This window comes from Octopus bimaculoides, chromosome 3, assembly GCF_046866305.1.
Source record: "Octopus bimaculoides isolate indiv1 chromosome 3, ASM4686630v1, whole genome shotgun sequence".
NCBI lineage: Eukaryota > Metazoa > Mollusca > Cephalopoda > Octopoda > Octopodidae > Octopus > Octopus bimaculoides.
This window is the reverse complement of record NC_142930.1, coordinates 65,796,467-65,817,858: the sequence shown is the minus strand read 5'-3', so window position 1 is coordinate 65,817,858 and position 21,392 is coordinate 65,796,467. Positions and strand designations below refer to the sequence as shown.

Genomic DNA, 21,392 nt, shown 5'->3' with positions numbered 1-21,392 from the left:
ATTTCTATTCATTCTGTTCTGATTTGATCATTAGAAAAGAGGAAAAGAAAAAGTGAAGAGATGAAAGACTTATGTTGCTGTGCAACATACCTGCCGTGATGTAATATGAGCCAATGAAAGAACTTCTGAGTGGTCGATCAACCTACAAGAAATAGCAGCCAAGTGTCTTACACTCCTTTTGTTTTTATTTTTATACTTATTTTACAGGAAGTCACTTCCAACAAGGCAGCAAGGAACCAACAATAAAACAGTCCAAAAGTAGCCATCTAATTTGTTGGTATTTACGAAAGAAAAATATGAATAAATTTAATGAGATTTAAAAGAATTAAGATCATAATTGTCTAAAACGAGAAGTGAGAGAAGTTCCATAAAACAGATATTTGAGGACAAAAACTACAAGGAGAGAAATACTTCTAACAGATGGGGACAACAACAACAAAAGGATGAGAATTAGCAGAAAGATGAGTTGTTTGATTAATAACCATAAGAGGAGAGAGTAGTGAAGAACAACCACTATGAAAGTAATTATAGAACAGAGATAAGGAAGCAATTCTATGGTGAGGCATATGGATGAGGGCAGCTGCATAAGGAAGTACCAAGTTCTAATTGGGGAGAGTTCTTGTGGAAGGGGTAGACCCAGGAAGACATGGAACAAAGTGGTGAGAAAGGGTCTTCAGATGTTGGGTTTCACTGAGGAAATGACAGGGGCTACAAGATGTGGCAATTTGCTGTACTTGATGAGACATGTCAAGCTGAGTAAAATTGCTGTCTTCCACACATACAGGCTTGTCCTTTCAGGTGCTGGGGCCACTTAAAAAGCACCTGTGCCAGTGCTACATTAATTCACCCACGCTGGTGGAAAATAAAAAGCACCCAGCACACTCTGTAAAGTGGTTGGCATTAGGAAGGGCATCCAGCCATAGAACCCATGCCACAAGAGACAGTTGAAGTGTGGACAACTCCCTGCTAGCTAACTCTAAGTCAAACCGTCCAACCCATGCCAGCAAGGAAAACAGACATTATACAGTGATGATGACGATAACAGAAGAGAGGGGTTGAAGTTTGGTTGCCAAAACAGGGCTCACAATGTTAAAAGCGCTCTTTGAAACTTAATCAAGGAACACCAGCCCAAATGTGACATCAGTATTTCATACAAGAATGAATAAAATGCCTGAATAAGAGAATACATTCAGAAGAAAGGCAATGATGAGTTTCATATAAAGAACCAACAATCATGGTGGCTAATTTGACAATACATCAAATATTATCACTTATCTTGGAGAAAATTTTTAAAAAACATGTTGGATAATGCAGTTCTAAATACACTTTGGCAAAAATAAATTAATCTCGTATTGTTTATCTTTTACTTGTTTCAGTCTAAACCCTTGAAGGATTTAGACCAGTGTTTCCCAAACTTTTCTCGCCAAATTGCAATATTTCCTACCTATCGGCCCAAAAATGCTCCATTGCCCACCTGTGATAAAAACCTCCTGACACAACCCCTCACCAACACAAAATCTCCTAGGAACCCTCCCTCCCCCGTATCATTTGACACTCACACTATATCGTAGACTTGTTCCCCTGTTAGAGCCATTTGGACTAAATATGTGGTTGTTTACAAATCCCTTATTGTGGATTTAGTTTTGCCATTAGTGTGAATAAAATTCTAATGTTAACTCTATATTATGCAGACAGATTAACTTCTGGAAACTTGCACATTCTTTTACACTGATTTTCATTTTCTCTAAATGAACCATTGATCAGAACTACCGGTGCAAAAATAATTAATGATTGTATTATAAAGGAAAAGAATAAAACTTTTTAATGAGAACCATGTCTCTGGTGCGATGCAGCTAGTGCAGATACATTCAGTTTCAAACTTGTCAACTTTAGCCGCAAGTCTCCTCATGTCACATCCAGTTCAATTCTTTTATGGGAATGTAAAGCTTCAACATGGTTAAAACCAGATGCAGCCAGATATGAGGTAGAAAAGGCATGCAAAAGTAATTTCAGATGTTTCCACAGATTGGGATAGGAATTCAATATACTCTGATGGTACCACAAACCTTCTTTGTCATTATGGTGATATCGCATTGTGGCATCATTGTCATTTTGTAATTCTATCAATTCGTCCAGAACATCATCCTTGCAATCAACTGCATCAACCTCAAATGGATTGCTATACCAATCTGGAATATTCAGCACAATAACATCTTGAAATTGCTCCACCATGGTATTGTGCAATAATTGTAAATAGTTGCGATATTTACTCAAATCCTCATCAACCAAATCATCTTTCAAAGAATCTAGTTGTGGAAATTGATGGAATTGACGTTATGAAATGTTAATCTTATACAATACCAATTTCAAAATGAAGGTAGTGATAAATGATTTACAATCAACAAAAGTTTTTCTGTTTCCTTGCAATAACTAATTCTAATCATTTAATTTTGTGAATATATCACAAAGAAAAAAGATATTGCACCTTGCAGCCATCAATGAAGCGGATAGTGCAGTATCTTCAAAGAAAGATATAATTATATAGAAGAGTTCAACAAGGTGTAAAACACAGTTTCCTTTTGATAGCCACTGCATTTTGGTATCGTATAAGAGTTTAGTAAGGCCCTCATCATTTCTCAGACAGAGTTGATGGAAAATTTGATCAGACAAGAGACTGGACTTCAATTTGTTCACAGTCTTGATAACTAACTGTTGTGCATCATTCAATCTATTTTTCATATTTTTTGCCACCAAATGCTGCCAGTGTGCAAAGCAACAAACTGTTAGTAACTGGTGGGAAATTTCACGCTTTAGGAGAGATAAAAAACCTTTGTCTTCTTATCATCAAAGGGGCTCCATCAGATACACAGGCAAAAATATTACTGAGTGAGATACAATGTTCAAAAGGGAAAGGCTTGAGAGCGTGAAAAATAGTCACACCTTTTGAATCAAGCAGCAATTTCTCTGTGAACAGCATTTCCACACAAGGTTAAAGGTCTTCGCTGAAATACCAAACATATACCATCATCAAGCAGTGATTGTCCACAACAGCTGACTCATCCACTTGTATAGAACATTCAGAATGCTGGAGAATATTAACGAGTTGATGTTTGACATTGTTGGCCATTTCATTGATGCGTCAAGAAATTATGTTATTACTAAGTGGGATCTTCATCATAACGTTATTGGGTTTTTTCATGCATAATGGTTGACAAAACCTCTTTGATAACTGGGCAAAGTAATGTTTCTCTGATTATGTGAAACTTCCCAGACTTAGCAACAATGCAATGTTGTATGATGCAATCAACCCGTCATTCTCATGCTTACTTGTTTCCTGGAGTAGCATGCTGAATGTTTGTATTTGCTTTTTGAAAGAGGAGCTCAGTTGCAAAAAGTATGATGCGGCTTGTCCTTCTTGTCAGAATACTTTGCATCAAAGTGATACTTCAAGCATGAAGGTTTCATTGCTTCGTTGGTCAATGTTTGATAGCAAAGAAGGCACATTGGTAACTGACAGTTCTGAGGAGAGGGAATAAATCCAAACGATAAATAAACACTACTGTACTGTCAACAAATTTTCTTCAGTAAAGAGAAAATGTAAAAATGAATTTCTACAGACGGTGTCAGAAAGGCAGTATGGTATTCCCAAAAAGAAGAAGTCAATAGAGCAGAGTCAGATGACACATCTTTACTGGAGCAAATAAAGATCTAGTTTGTTTGGCTGCCAGCATTTCAAAAATTTAAGTTTATCAAAAATTTTAAAATTTGGCACATTAATGTACTTTTCCAAGCTAAATTGCTGGAGTTATTCAACTTTTACCAGAAAAATGTTTTTAAAAAGTTATAGATGTTTAAAGTTTGATCATTTTCACCCAGTCGAGAAACATGATTTCAAAGTTGTCATGACATAGGGTCTTCCAGCAGCCATCCTCTTGACCCAGGGCAGCACTACGTCCTCCAGCCACTTGATGTAGGCCTGTGTGTTGAGTCTGAGGCTGTGTGGGAAGATGAATGGAGGCATAATGTCACCATCACTACTAATCACTCCAAACACCATGATGTTGACTGGATGCTTGATTTTTATGTACATGTTCTCAGATTGCACATTCCTCAGATTGACTCCCAAACACTCTGAAATGTTTGTATTGATGTTTCCAGCATGAATGCCAAGCAGTACAGCATGTTGTTTCCAAATTTCAGGCAGAATGAATTGTGTCATGATGGTGTTTTTCTCACAGATGGTGCCCAACTGACCCTACTTTACTGTGTGTCAACAAAATCAAAAACAAACAATGCATGTGTGCAAAATTAAAAATATAAAATGGCAACAATTCGCCCATCGCACCCTGTATGTGTGTGTGTGTGTGTGTGTGTGTGTGTGTGCATGTATGTATATGTGTGTATATATGTATGTGTGCATGTGTGTGTGTGTGTGTGTGTGTGTATAAATTAGTAACGAAGATATACAGGTGTCAATCCATTACAACCATTTCAAGTGACTCCTTTAATTGATTAATGCAATTAACAAGGTGCCTCAATTTAAGTACCTAATTCAATTGTATCTTATATATATGCATGCGTGTGTGTGTGTGTGTGTGTGTGTATATATATAAGATACTGTTGAATTAGGTACTTAAATTGAGGCACCTTGTTAATTGCATTAATCAATTAAAGGAGTCACTTGAAATGGTTGTAATGAATTGACACCTGTATATCTTCATTACTCATCTATATTATAAATTGCAGTGTTCTTGATTGCTTGACTGATTGATTGATTGATTGATTGAGTGTCGGCAGATTCACTCAAGAACGGTGCAGTGGAATCGCGTGAAATTCAGCACAGAGCGGCAGCATGGTCCGCTCATGTTCAGGAGATTTTTATTGCCCTCCAACTCCCATGGTTACCGAGATAATCGATTATTACTTTTTAAGATAGGAATATCCCATTCAAAGTGGGGAGGGGCGATTTTGTTGCCTTTCCCATGCGCGAAATTTTACGAAAAACCAGCACAATAAAGATTATTTTTTTCCAAGTAATGTGGCTGGGTTTGTTTTTCAAAAATTTTAATCAGAGGCACAGAAAAAAAATAATTTCAATTTTTTGTGCATTAAAAAGCCAAAGCTGTTAGAAGCTGGCGTACAGCGATCGATATATACGCAGTGAACGTTTTCTCCATTTTCATGCAATAAGGCTTAGGGCAAGCGAGTGTAACATCGAAATAACTTGAAAAGAATGCATGTGGGAATGCCGTTATAATGAATGCTCATTTAAATGTATTTTGCATGGAGTTGATGTACTTTTTAACAGGAGAGGAGTGCCTGCAGGCTGGTTCTTCTCAAGTTTATGCATTTTCAGGTTCAAAGTGTTTCAAATAAGTACTGACAATTGAAGGTGATTGCAAAGACAAAGAACTACCTGTTTGTTTTTAACGATTTTAACAGTGAGAACATTGGACAAAATATGTTATTGACATTAATAGTTTGTACCTCAGCTAATTACTGTTGAGAACTGCATAATCCATGTGTCATGTTAGAAATCTAAAAGGCATTTTCGAATTTCATTATTTTCTTTAATCCAGGCAACGCTGGATATTTCTGCTAGTTTATATATATATAGCCACATGGTTTTGGGTTCAGCCCCCATGTGTGACACCTTGGGCAAATGTCTTCTGTTATAGCCTCAGGCTGACCGAAGTCATGTGGTTGAATTTGGTAGGTGGATGTTTCTGGTGTGTGTGTACATATGGGTGTAAGTGCTCATGCTTCCTGACAGAGAGGAGGGAATATGTACCTGTGATGGGTTTCTTTCAGTTTCTTTCTACCAAATCCATTCACAAGATGTTGGTCAGCACTGGGTTGTAGTAGAAAACATTTGTTCATGGTGGAACTGAATCTGCAACTATATTTGCACCTATTCTTAACCACATGGCCCCAGTGAACCTCTATATATAGTTTCCACACATCAAACTTTACTCACACAGCTATGGTCAGCTTATAGCGAAAGACACCTGTTTAAGGTGTCACTCTGTGGGATGGGATCGAAACCATATGTTTGCATAGCAAAATTTGTAACCACACAGCCAGGCTGATGCCTATTTTTCAACTTTAATACGTACTGCAAACACACACACACACACACACGCACACACACACACACACACACACACACACACACACGCGCGTGTGTGCACATGCATACACCTGCAAGCCTCTATATGGTTGCTTGACTTGCTAGGAATAGGAAGAGCAGCCAAATCTTCTTCAAACCTTACACTACTGTCTTAAAATAAAAGCACACATTGGATAATGTAATCTGTGATACATTATTCCTGAATGAAATCTAGATGGTATGAAGACTGGATGAATGTCTTTGCTAACAGGGTAAATCTGGGACCTAAATAAAAATTAACAACTGTATGTAGACAATCAAAATTCAGACCTCTGTTACAAATGCATTAAAAAAACGCAAAAATATGAATAACAAAAAAACCTAACAAAATGTAACATAATAACCTTTGGATTTACGAATAGTTTCTGTTGACCTGATCTTAACTTCAGGCATTAATTAGTGATATCTAATTATTCTGAATGTCTAAGGGCAAACAAACCTAGAATTTTCATTAACTAAAGTCTGTTCATTTTCAGTGATCTACATTCTCACTCTCCATTAAGTTGGAATAATTATTAGATCTTTATCTAATATTGATAATTATTCTTGCCTGCCATGGAACTGTATGACTGCAGTGCCAGCAATACAATACAGTCCCAATGGCTGCAATTTTAATCATTATATATTGCCCAAATGATATATCAGATAGTTTGAAATTCATCCGATGTAATAGAGTATTTGATCAGCAAGAAGAAACTAACAAGTAAAAGGTATCAATATAAAACAGGCATATTTCAACTTGCATTGTTTCAAGTTAGTGGAGGCACAATAGCCCAGTGGTTAGGGCAGCGGACTCGCGGTCATAGGATCACGGTTTCGATTCCTAGACCGGGCGTTGTGAGTGTTTATTGAGTGAAAACACCTAAAGCTCCACGAGGCTCTGGCAGGGGATGGTGGTGAACCCTACTGTACTCTCTCACCACAACTTTCTCTCACTTTTACTTCCTGTTTCTGTTGTGCCTGTAATTCAAAGGGTTAGCCTTGTCACACTGTGTTATGCTGAATATCCCTGAGAACTACATTAAGGGTACACATGTCTGTGGAGTGCTCAGCCACTTGCACGTTAATTTCACGAGCAGGCTGTTCCGTTGATCGGATTAACTGGAACCCTCGACGTCGTAAGCGACGGAGTGCGAACAACAACTCAACTCTGTTTCAAGTTATGTCTTTTTCGATTTTACGTTTTTTGAAGAATTTAATGTGAAAATAAACCTCAACTTCAGTTAGTTTATGCAACTTTTTCTCAGTCTCAGTGAACATTTAAAAGCATGAAAGTTAAAAAAACAAACATCTAAATAAAAAATAAACAAACCTACACTGAAGTGCAAAACCAAATGAAATATGTGTGAAAATATGTACAAGCCATTTATTAAAACAGATTTGAGCTAATGAATTTTTAAAAATGTCTTTTTGTGTTAAATCATTTTTCAAGCCACGTGTCTTGTTGCATTGCAGGTCATCCCTGATGGAAGGTACTCCAACTGTGACCATTCCACTCATCTGTGTATACAGAACCACACTGTCCAGTGTGGCCAAGTCACATGTCTTGGAACTAATTACTTGCATAGGTTGAGGTATGCCTGTATTTGTGAGAGAATTTGAACATATTTTTTTTTTTATCTCATTTGAAAGAAAGAAGGAAGAAGAGAGGAATGAAGATGAGAAAAAAGGAAAGAAGAGAGGAATGAAGATGAGAAAAAAGGAAAGAAAAGAGGAAGGAAGATGAGAAGAAGTGGTATGGAAATGTGTAGGTGGCATGTGTTCATGACCTTTGCATGCTCACCATGGAATAAAAACAGATGAGACAATTGATTGTAAATATAGACAGTTCAATAATATCATTATAGCTATAATACTGAATACAATAGTGCTATATTCGACTGTGAACTAGGAGGAGACTGCAGACCATCACTAATCACCTCAAACTCTTGTCCTTATTTTTTTTCTTTTATTCTTTCTTTTGCTACATTCAGTAACACTTCCTTACCATTTCCTTATAATAACATTCAACTCAACATTAAAGAAAAAATTCTAAGGAATAAAAACCAAAGAAAAGTACATTTTCTTCCTACATTTATATATACTCAGTTATTTAAGGGCATTTTGCACTCAATTGTTATATCTACCAATATCTGAGGTAAGTGTACTGAAAGTTGAAACATCAAGCCATGTAAAAAAAAAAAAAACAGTAATAAGAATGTAAGAACATATTAACATATTTTTAGTTCCGGTTGTTTGCCATATGGCAGATTTAATTTTTCATATGACCAGTAACATTCCCACCATGTTACATAATGTTGAACAGTGATGGATCATGTAGTCATAACTTGCTTAAAACATAGAATTTCAAAGAAGGAAATAGTTTTTTTGTTTCTCTATCATGCTTTGTGATTATTGAATAAATCATTTGGATATCCAAGCTTCAGTAATTTCTGAGATGTCAACAAGAGACATTCAATGAAGGAGCTACTATGGTGTACTCCAAAGTGCAAGAAATGGCAGCCAAATATCTCTCAGGTTACATCCTACCATCTTAGCAAAGGAAGGCCACATTTAGCAGTGTAGTTCTGTATACATAGATGAGTGGAATTGTCACAGCTGGAGTTCCTTCAATCAGGGCTGACCTGTAATGCAACTAGATAGCAAGAACTCAATGTAAAAAAAAAATGAAAGCCCTCATGCAAGCTAATGTAACAGCAAGACAGTGGCACCAGACCATTGGTGATTTAGTCATGTTGGATGGAGGAAATGAAGGGTAATAGTGCATGACAACAGAACTTAATCCCTATCCTTGAAACTATAGAACTAAATAGACCTTTACATTATTTACATTATTTACATTTGACGGATATTTGTCCTCATCTTGTTTGTTGTTAACACAACATTTCGTCAAATGTAAATAATGTAAATAATTCCTCATCTCTTAAATATAGAACTGTATTAAATAGACCTTATTTAACCTTTTTGTTAAAATATTCTGCCTTTGTTACACTTAATTTTGAAAATAACAGAGGACTTAGTAAAATAACTTTGCCATTATGAAGCTGATATTTGGAAGTGTTGATGAAAAGTCTTACTTTAGATCACTTTAAAACAGGAAGTTTGTTTCATAAAACCAAAGGCAGTCTCAGGCAGGTTGATATCAAACAGATTGATCACAACCATAATGCTGATAGAGTAGAGGCACATTATTTAGTGGTTAGGGTGTTAGACTCGTGATCTTGGGTTTGATTGCATTGAGTTCTTGAGCAAAACACTTCATTTCATGTTGCTCCAGTCCATTCAGCTGGTAAAAATGAATAATCCTGTGATGGACTGGCATCCCATCCAGGGAGGAATATATATGCTAAAGAAACTGGAAAACCAACCTATGCTCCTTACAAAGTAATGTGGACTTACCAAACAGACCAAGGGTACTTAACCTGGGCAATAGCAACATCTTTAGAGTATTCTAAGCTCACAGGGGATTGGCAAATGTCAAAGGCTGTGGCAGTAAGTTGTTTTCAGAGTTATGATCTTACTTAGAAATAAAGTCTGTCATCTGAGTATGATATTTATATTTTCTTTTATTTTTTTATTTGTTTCAGCCATTGGTCAGTGGCTATGCTGGCACACTACCTTGAAGGTACATTTTTTTAAAGTCTGGTATTCTGTCACTCTCTTTTGCTGAAGTGTTAAGTAACAGGGGTGTAAACAAACCAACACTGGTCACCAAGTGGTGGTGGAACAAAAACACAGACACACACACATATAATTATCTGACAGGCTTCCACACAGTTTCTGCATACCCAGTTTACTCACAAGGCATTGGTTGGACTGGGGCGATAGTAGAAGACACTCGCTACAAGTGTCACACGGTAGAATTTGAAGCCAGAGCTCTATGCTTGGGAATTTGTTTTACTTATTAAACTACATTTAACCACTATGATTTGTGATTATTTTCAAGTGTCATGTTTTTGAGTAGTTAATTCTTTCATAAAATACATACTCTATGGGATTAGTAAACAGGTTTTCCACTGAAAAGAGTGCTAGTCTAGCAGAAGTAACTTTTTCTCAGATAAACTTAGTACTTACTATTTTCCTCCTAATGTAATCTGAGGATTACAATGCAGCATTGTGGAAAAAAGACACTGGAGAAAGTAATGATGTCTGATCTCAGGATGTTAGTAGGAGATAATAATGGTCCACAAGTGACTAGATACTGTGCTGGAGAAGACCTGTCTATTCCACACCAGCATGAAAAAATGGACATAAAGTGGTAATGATGATGACAAAACACATGCTTCACATATGAACTCATGTACCAGGAGCTGACTGTTAGATATCTTAATACTGTCATTGATGTTTTTTATATGTTCATACATCTAACGATACACATACACGCATAAATGTATGAAGGTAAGTCAAAATTTATATGTACTTTTATTTCTGTAATTTATTTAAAAAAAAGCAGTGTTTTCTTTTCTTTGCTGTAGTTTTGACTCAGAGCTGCGGCCATGCTGATGCACCGCCGTTTTAAATTAGTTGAACAATTACATCATTTTCAACATACTGTCCTTGCTTTTTTATGCATTTTTAGTGTATATATATATATATATAGAGAGAGAGAGAGAGAGATGTATACATACATATAAACAGATGGAGAGAAACATGCATGTATATATCTATATGGGAGGGTGAGTGTGTGTGTATCTTGATGGAGGTGTATGCATATAAGCCCATACATTTAATGTAGTTGGTTAAAAGACTTGAAAGACATAATTAAGTGATGAACAGACAAGATATAGTTTCCAAGATGTAGATACCAATCAGCTCTAATAAGTATTGTTAGAAATTTTGAAACTTGGAGATATTCAAGAGGAGAAAGAAACACTTTGCAGTAGCAGCAGCACTACCACCACTTCACCACTTTCCTTCAACTATTATAGGTAAACCATGCTTATATTACTGTAGCAAGAATATTTAGCAATTGTAAAACTTAGAAATTGAACCTGGATCACTATATACAATGCAAAACAAAAAAATTATAATAAAAGCAACAAGAAGAACATGATTGTGATTTGTTCAAATGTTACCAATGTTATTGAAATATCTAACCATTCAAGACTTCTTGTGGAACTGAATCTAAAAATGATTTCATCTTTGGCATGCTCTCTCTGACCAGAAGCATTATCATAGATTCAGTGCATATTAGCCACTGCGCAGCAGTCAGCTAACAGTAGCTGTAAACCAGCAAATAAACTAGGGATGAGTCACAACACCAAAACAATGGACAATGATTATAACAGCAACACATCCTAACTAGCTAACTCCAAGAAACATAAGGGCAGCTACCTGATCTCCAACACCTCATATAAACTTCAAATTATCTGGGAGTATACATAATTTCTTTGCCGTCCATAGCAATAGAAACATTCATCTTGTTAACGATAAGATTAAGTACTTTTGCATTAAAAATTGCAGCTGTATTTGAGCTCCTTATCGTAACATTACTTTATCTATAGCTAAACATTGTTGATGGCTTACTCTGATAAGGAAAACATAATGAAAGGATAAGTATGTTACTGTTTTATAGATATTGAATGAGAAGATCATTTAGTAAGAAGACAGTTGAAAGTCATAGGATGCAAAACGACAGAGGTGTTCCATGCTGGCATGTTCAGGCACTTGGGAGGTCAGCAAGTAATATTGAGGGTTTGTAAAGTGTGTTTTTAAAAGTGTGAAATGTATAGTGTGTTTTCTGGCATATGAGTCAAATTTTTCAGACCAAATTTTACAGTCAAAAAAGGAAGGTCAACTTATATACTGAGATGACTCTGGAGAACCCAAAACTCCATGTGAAATACAGTAGGGTTTGGGAAAATAGAGACAATGTTTGCATGCTTATACTATATGCTTACACTATATACCTAGTGAAATTGTATGCTGGAAAATATGGTAATTATTCAGTTATATATATTTCTTAAATAGAGAGAAGAAACAGGAAAGTTGTTGGTTAATAAAATCAATTTATTGAGTAGAGAGGCCTTTTAAAAACTTGGGGGTTCAAGAGAAAATATATTTAAATAACTCTTGGTAGTGAAAGTGAAGGTGTATGACCTAGTGGTTAAGATACTGGATGCATAATTGCAAGATCATGGTTTCAATTACCAGACTGGTTGGTACATTGTGTTTTTGAGCAAAATGCTTCATATCACGTTGCTGTAAGTGAATCTCAGTGGAGGCGCAATGGCCCAGTGGTTAGGGCAGCGGACTCGCAGTCATAGGATCACGGTTTCGATTCCCAGACCGGGCGTTGTGAGTGTTTATTGAGCGAAAACACCTAAAGCTCCACGAGGCTCCGGCAGGGGATGGTGGCGAACCCTGCTGTACTCTTCCACCACAACTTTTTCTCACACTTTCTTCCTGTTTCTGTTGTGCTTGTAATTCAAAGGGTCAGCCTTGTCACACTGTGTCACACTGAATATCCCTGAGAACTACGTTAAGGGTACATGTGTCTGTGGAGTGCTCAGCCACTTGCACGTTAATTTCACGAGCAGGCTGTTCTGTTGATCGTATCAACTGGAACCCTCGACGTCGTAAGCGACGGAGTGCCAACAATTAGTGAATCTCAGCAATAACTAGGAAATTACAACAGAGCAGCATCCTGCTCCAATTCAAAGGACTTAGACAATGTAGAATCTTCATTAGTTGATATCCTACCAACTAACTAATACTACAAAGTCAATTAAGTAAAAAAAAAAAGAAGACCTAATGGATATATGATATGGCAATCAACTATACCTTGTCATTTTAGAGTCCTTATGAGTTGAAGAGGAAAGTGTCGTTAGTAACAGCCATAATATTAGAAGAGATAAGAAGGGAAGTTTGAAGGTATATTACTGTTGGTAGATGATGATGGGAGATAGTAACTAAACAAACCATCAATAGCATTGATAAGGAAGCCATTTCTGGAGGAAAAGAAACATTGGCAGTGATGTCATATTTGTAATTCACTGCTTCTGCACATTCTTTTCTATCTTCCTCCCTTTCAATCTACACACTTTTCTTGTCTTTAAATCTTCACTTTCCTTTTCCTCTTCTTTCTAAATATTTAATCTTTTTTTTGTTCTTAATTTCTCTCTTTCTTCCTCTCTCTCTCTCTGTAAATCTTTACTCTTGTCTTCTAACCAAATTTTCACTCTCTTTCTCTGTCTAGTTCACTCTTTCTCACTCTCTCTAATTACTCTCTTCCACTGCTTCTCTCTCTCTCTCTCCCTCCCTCTCTCTGTAAATCTTCACTCTGCCTTCTAATTCAGTTTTTACTCTCTTTTTCTGTTCTTTCCATCTCTCTTTAAATCTTCATTCCTTCTCTCTCTTTTGTTTTCTCACTAAATTTTCACTTTCTCCCTCTTTCTCTCTCTCTCTCTCTCTCTCTCTCTCTCTCTATCTCTTTATGCTTTCTTCCTCTCACTAACTCTTCACTCACACACACTCCCTCTCTCTTTCTCTCTAAATCTTCACTCTTTCTTTCTCTCCTTCCCACTCTCTCACTGAACCCTTTCTCTCTCCCTCTCACTCTCTCTCTCTCTCTTTCTCTAAGTCTTCACTCTTTCTCCCCTATCTTTAAACCTTCACACCTTGTTTCTCATTCCCCTCACAATGCTATTATTTTCTCCTCTCACTAACTATCTTTTTAATTACTTACTCCACTTAACACCCTTTTTAGCTTCCATTCCTACCACTTACTCCTACCAAAATACCTAACACTACCAACCATACAGCTGAAGATTAACAAATCTATGATTATTTTCCATCCACTTCTCCTCACTATCCGTCTCCTAAATACTGAGATAATTCTTCTAGAAAGTCCACATTAAGATTTCATACTCCAATCATTATTACTTGCTGATGGAGAGTGAATGATTGCCTTAGGAGAGGAGAAGGATGCGTTGCCATAGAAATGAAACTCAAATCCTGTCCAAAACAGATTTTTTCCAAATTTGATTGTAACATTTTCCATGGAAACTTAAATTCTACTGTAATCTCATTAGTGTACTCAACAGTTTTCCTACAGAAAGAAATTCTTTGAGGATTTCATTCTTGTAAATGGTGTTTAATAATATGAAGATTTTTAAATTGGTTGCAATGATAATAATAAAAAAATCCACCATTAGTTATCAGTTTAATAAAATAAGGTATCTTATTCTTCCTTTCTGTCTCTCATACATTTATGTATGTATGTATGTATGTATATATGTATGTGTGTGGAGGTGCAATGGCCCAGTGGTTAGGGCAGCGGACTCGCAGTCGTAGGATCGCGGTTTTGATTCCCAGACCGGGCGTTGTGAGTGTTTCTTGAGCAAAAACACCTAAAGCTCCATGAGGCTCTGGCAGGGGATGGTGGCAAACTCTGTTGTACTCTTTCACCACAACTTTCTCTCGCTCTTTCTTCCTGTTTCTGTTGTACCTGTATTTGAAAGGGTCAGCCTTGTCACACTCTGTGTCATGTTCAATCTCCCTTAGAACTACATTAAGGGTACACGTGTCTGTGGAGTGCTCAGCCACTTGCATGTTAATTTCATAAGCAGGCTGTTCTATTGATCAGATCAACTGGAACCCTCGACGTGTAACCGATGGAGTGCCAGCCATGTACGTATGTATGGTATGTATGTATGCATGAATACGTACATACACACACACACACACACAAATACATGCATAATATATATACATGCATACACACATATATACATATATACATACACACATACAATCGCACACACTCACACACACACACATACATATTTGTGTGTGTGTGTATATTCTTTTATTCTTTTACATGTTTCAGTCATTTGACTGAAGCCATGCTGGAGCACTGCCTTAAAGAGTTTTATTTAAGGAAACCGATCCCAGGACTTATTCTTTGTAAGCCTAGTACCTATTCTGTCGGTCTCTTTTGCCAAAATATTAAGCTGGTGTAAACACACCAACACTGGTTGTCAAGTGATGGTAGCAGGATAAAATACAAACACAAAAACACACACATAAATATATATACACACATATATATATATATATATATATATATTGATAGAAAGGACAACAAAAGAAAGACAGAGACCTTGATATTAAGTAAATAGAGGAATTTATCTGTAAAAATATGTGACACTTATTTGGTAGCTATGATAAAACTCTGGCATCCAAAACTCGGAGTTTTATCATGGCTACCGAATAAGTGTCACATATTTTTACAGATATATATATATATATATCTGATGGGCTTCTTTCAGTTTCCATCTACGAAATCCACTCACAAGACTTTGGTCAACCTAAGGCTATTGTAGAAGATGCTTGCCCAAAGTGCCACACTGTGGAACTGATCCTGGAACCATGTGGTTGGGAAGTAAGCTTCTTACCACACAGCCACACTTGCACCTGAAAAAACATGGAATGCTTCACAAATTTGTGTGTCGTCCTTGCACAGGAGCCATGCTAATCTTCTCTGTATCATTCCAATTTTAGAATAAATACTGCTGTATATGTCGTACATACATGCATACACAGACATACATACATACATGTGATTATACTTTCCAAATGCTTGCAGCTTCCTTTCTCTCTTACACACACACACACACACACACACACACACACACACACACATTCATGGGTATTATATCTACATATAAATTTATGTATAGACAAAATGCTGGTGTGTTCATCCATATTTACATAAATGCATGTATTTATCTAGCTGCATCTATATGATTACATGTGAATGTGTGCGTGTGCATGCATATACGTATATATATGTATATAGGTACAGGAGTGGCTGTGTGGTAAGTAGCTTGTTTACCAACCACATGGTTCCGGGTTCATTCCCACTGCGTGGCACCTTGGGCAAGTGTCTTCTACTATAGCCTCGGGCCGACCAAAGCCTTGGGAGTGGATTTGGTAGACGGAAACTGAAAGAAGCCTGTCGTATATATGTATATATATATATATGTATGTGTGTGTATATGTCTGTGTGTCTGTGTTTGTCCCCCCAACATCGCTTGACAACCAATGGTGGTGTGTTTACGTACCCGTAACTTAGCAGTTTGGCAAAAGAGACCGATAGAATAAGTACTAGGCTTACAAAGAATAAGTCCTGGGGTCGATTTGCTTGACTAAAGGCAGTGCTCCAGCATGGCGGCAGTCAAATGACTGAAACAAGTAAAAGACTAAAAGAGTATATATATATATATATATATATATATATATATATATATATATATATATATATATAAAAGTTTAAATAGAGGTTAAAATAACCGCCTGAAGGGATAGAAAATATCCAATGAATTACTGGTTTGTTACCTATTATTTTATTGTGAATAGTAATATTCCTGAAGTAATAGGTTTAAGTATAAAACTTTATTTATAAATATTCAAATTAAAACCCATTTACAATCTTATGTGAAAACATGCTTGGTGCTGGGGAAATATTACCTTACTTGTAAACAAGTGAGGGTGGGACTAGGAAAGGCATCCAGCTGTAGAAAATTTGTCATTATGAATTCTGTCCAGTCCATGTGAATTATACACATACATCATACTTATATACATATATACACATGCAGCATAGTTCAATATCAATAGTCCAGCCCATGCCAGCATAGAATATGAACACTAAATGATGATGATGTTAAGTGCAGGCATGGCTGTGTGGTTGAAAAGTTTCCTTCCCAGCCACATGGTTCTGGGTTCAATCCCACTGCGTGGCACCTTGCACAAATGTCTTTTGCTATAGCTCCAAGCTGACTGAAACCTTGTGAATGTATGTATGTATGTATGTATGTATGCATATATGTATGTATGTAGGTATGTATGTATGTAGGTATGTATGTATGTCTCCCTCTCTCCCTGATTTGATATCATGTGATAGCTGTAAACGAGTGTCACCATCATTCAAGTGGTGTTCTTCATTTCCAATCTTCTGTGAAAACATGCTTGGTGTTGGGGAAATCCAGCTGTAGGAAATTTGTTATTATGAATTCCATCCAGTCCATGTAAACATGGAAAAGTGGGCATTAAAACGATCATAATGATACTACTGGTTACTATTTATGCTTTGGCTAAACAGAATTATAAAATATCTATCTATATAGATGGGAGTGGCTGTGAGACACAGGAATGGCTGTGCGGTAAGTAGCTTGTTTACCAACCACATAGTTCTGCGTTCAGTCCCATTGTGTGGCACTTTGGGCAAGTGTCTTCTACTATAGCCTCGGGTTGACCAAAGCCTTGTGAGTGGATTTGATAGATGGAAATTGAAAGAAGCCCATTGTATATATATATATATATATATATATGTATGTGTGTGTGTGTGTGTGTGTGTGTGTGTGTGTGTGTATATGCTTGTGTGTCTGTGTTTGTATCCGCACCATCACTTGGCAACTGATGCTGGTGTGTTTACGCCCCCATAACTTATTGGTTCAGCAAAAGAGACTGATAGAATAAGTACTAGGCTTACAAAGAGTAAGTCCTGGCGTCGATTTGCTCGACTAAAGGCAGTGCTCCAGCATGGCTTCAGTCAAATGACTGAAATAAATAAAAGAATATATCTATAGGTGCAGGTGTGGCTGTGCGGTCAGTAGCTCGCTTCCCAATCTCATGCTTCCAGGTTCAGTACTGTTGTGTGACACCTTAGGCAAGTTGTTTTCTGTTATAGCCTCAGGCCTTGTAAGTAGATGTGGCAGATGGAAATTGAAAGAAGGCCATCATGCACATGCCTGACAACTGGTGCTGGTGTGTTTACCAGTTTGGCAAAAGAGATTGATAGAATAAGTAACAGGCTTTAAAAATAAGAAACTGGAGTCAATACAGGGGATGAAAAAGTCTTCAAAGCAGTGCCCCAGCATGGCCACAATCTAATGACTGAAACAAGTAAATGGTAAAAGATAAAAGACACATCATAAACACACACAAGACTAACAAAACAAGAAGACGTTCAGTAGTGGTGGATGGACTTTATATTTATTTGCAGAGAGTGGAGGCGCAATGGCCCAGTGGTTAGGGCAGCGGACTCACGGTCATAGGATCGCGGTTTCGATTCCCAGACCGGGCGTTGTGAGTGTTTATTGAGCGAAAACACCTAAAGCTCCACGAGGCTCTGGCAGGGGGTGGTGGCGAACCCTGCTGTACTCTTTCACCACAACTTTCTCTCACTCTTTCTTCCTGTTTCTGTTGTGCCTGTAATTCAAAGGGTCAGCCTTGTCACACTCTGTGTCACACTGAATATCCCCGAGAACTATGTTAAGGGTACACGTGTCTGTGGAGTGCTCAGCCACTTGCACGTTAATTTCACGAGCAGGCTGTTCCGTTGATCGGATCAACTGGAACCCTCGACGTCGTAAGCGACGGAGTGCCAACAACAGCAACAATTATTTGTAGAGCAAAATTTATTAAGCATATTAGAATTAATTGGGATTTTCAATTTTACTTGCACACACAATTTCGCTTACACACACAATTTCACTTACACACACACGTGCACACACACACACACGAATATATTATGCATATTCAATATGAAACACATAGACATACATGAATATATGTATGTGTGAGTAAATCTAAGAATAAACCTAAGGGCTGTCGATATACAACAAAAAGAACTTGTATGTATCACTTGGTATATATTTGTGTGTGTGCATGTCTATGTGTATGTGTGTGTGTGTGCAAAATCTCTTAATTCATCAAAAACCATAATCTATTCCAAATCATACACAATTTTTTTATTAATCTCAACCATACACAATGAAAGTCTCAAGAATTTCTTATTGCTTTTGAATCTAGACAATGGATATATTACTTTCACGTCTGGTTATCAGACAGAAGCCAATATCTGTGTCTTCTAGTACTCAATATATCCCTCAATACAAAAACTTGGCATGTAGTTTCATCTTGATTTCATTATATATAATTATATATATAAATATATATATTAATGTACATATATATATATATAATTATATATATATATTTTATCAAAGATATATTTTATAAGTATATTTTATTATATATATAAAATCATATATATACATATGTTTTATTATATATATATGCACACACACACACACACACACATATATATATATACTTATATATACATTTGTACATATATGTATATATACACACATATATATTTATATATATGCATTCATACATATACATATATATATATATATATATATATATATATATATATATATATGTATATATATATATGTATGTATATATATGTATATATATGTACATTTATATATATATATATATATATATATATATATATATATATATATATAAATATATATATATATATATTCTTTTACATTTTTCTTCTAGAATTACCTTTACTATAATGGCTGTGCTTGTTTCTTATTTTCAGAATCTTTAATCACTGGATTGATAAAAACTGAAAGCAGCCAGCAAATTCTAGAAATTTATGATAGCTGTTGAATCTGGTTAGAACATCAATAGCTACAGTAGTAGAAGTAGTAGTAGTAGTAGTAGTAGTAGTAGTAGTAGTAGTAGTAGTAGAGAACTGCTACCTCTGTTGGCAACAAAAGGACTCTCTCGCACAGTGAAAGGTAGCTTGTATGATGCTTGTGTATGAATGGCTATACTCCATGGTAGTGAGACATGGCCTCTGAATGCAAAGGATATGTATAGACCAGAGAGGAATGAAGGCAGTATGCTCTGCTAGATGTACAGCATCAGTGTGCATGAATGATAAAATGTAAATGTGTTGAGAGACCAAGTTTGACATAAGAGGAATTAAATGCAGCATGCAGAAGAGGAGATTATGTTGGCTTGGACGTGTGATGCACATGAATGAAGACAGCTGTATAAAGAAGTGCCAGTCACTGAAAGTGGATGGTGCCTGTGGAAGCGGGAAACCCAAGAAGACATGGGATGAAGAGGTGATGACTCAAGGAGGAAGTGACAATGGACCAAGATGTCTGGCAATATGAGGTTCGAGAGAAGAGCCGCCCATGTCAGCAAAACTGAGTGCTAGAAGTGTCGTGTCCCACCCACATACAACAGTTAAATTTTCCCACACCCTACCCCATGAAACCAAACTACATCCCTTCCAAACTGCATCTTTTCTTTTCCACACGTTTCCTCTTTATACACTATGATTACCTCCTACTTCCCATCCCTATCCTCACTGTACTGCTGCTTTCCCCACTCAGGTTCTCACCAGTCACTGCATTCCCCATTCCCATTCGCTACTCATGCTTCCTTAGCAATACCTGGCTACATAGAATATGACTTCCATACCTTGAGAATAAGCCCTGGCAATTGCCACCATTTATCTCTCTCTTCCTTACTTTACCATCCCATCTATGCTCTGATCCTCATTCCTTGTGAGTATACCCTGGCACTTCACCACCATCTCTCTCCTACTCTCTCTTGCACTCTTGCTGTCTCTCACTCTCTCTCCCTCTTTCCTTTGCTTTTTCCTCTGACTGAGTAACCATGAATCACATGAAGTATACCTGTTTCTGCCCTTATTCTTGATACTCTCTCTCTCTCTCTTTCCTCTTGTGCTTCTTTCTGGTTAGGTAACCAAATATCTCCGCTAGGTAACCAAATATCTCCTTTACAGCTGCATACCTATTTCTGTCCTCTTTCTTGTTACCTCTCTTTCCCCTTTCCCCCCCTATCTCTCTCTGGTTGGATAACCATGTACCTCCCCTATAGCAAGACACCTGTTTCTCTCTCCCTGTTACATTCTAACCTTTCATCGTCTGACACAAGATCATCTCCTCCAATGCTCCTTCCCCTCTCAAAAATTCTTTGTCTTGCAAGTTAATTGGTGCCCCTGCTGGTGCTGGTGCCACATGAAAAACATCCAGTCTACACTGTGAAGTGGTTGGTATTTGGAAAGGCATCCAGCTGTAAAACCATGTCAAAACTGACCGCAAGTGTGCTGGTTCCACATAAAAAGCACTCAGTCCACTCTGAAGTGTGGTTGGTGTTAAGAAGAGCATCCAGCCATAAAAACCATGTGAAAACAAACACAGAAGCCTGTCGTAGTCTTCTACCTGGCTGGCTGCTGTCAAACTGTATAACCCATGCCAGCATGGAAGGCCAACATTAAATGATGATGATACCATATATATATATATATATATATATATATATATTCTGTTGTGTCTGGGGAGAGTCATTTTCTTATTGTGCCTTAAAA

General features: G+C 36.9%; 1 protein-coding gene and 1 pseudogene across 1 annotated transcript; both read right to left on the bottom strand.

Annotated features, from left to right (window-relative positions):
• Nucleotides 1–1,905: 1,905 nt before the first annotated feature.
• LOC149136557 (uncharacterized) lies at nt 1,906–2,232 on the bottom strand. Its single transcript, XM_089348369.1, has one exon. It carries the CDS (start codon nt 2,230–2,232, stop codon nt 1,906–1,908), a length of 327 nt encoding a protein of 108 aa, XP_089204495.1.
• Nucleotides 2,233–15,590: 13,358 nt separating this feature from the next.
• Nucleotides 15,591–15,690, bottom strand: LOC128247453 (U6 spliceosomal RNA; annotated as a pseudogene).
• Between the last annotated feature and the right edge of the window lie 5,702 nt (nt 15,691–21,392).

Excerpts from the sequence above, each read along its gene's own strand:
- LOC149136557 (XM_089348369.1), bottom strand. The coding sequence starts at position 2,232 with ATGGTGGAGCAATTTCAAGATGTTATTGTGCTGAATATTCCAGATTGG.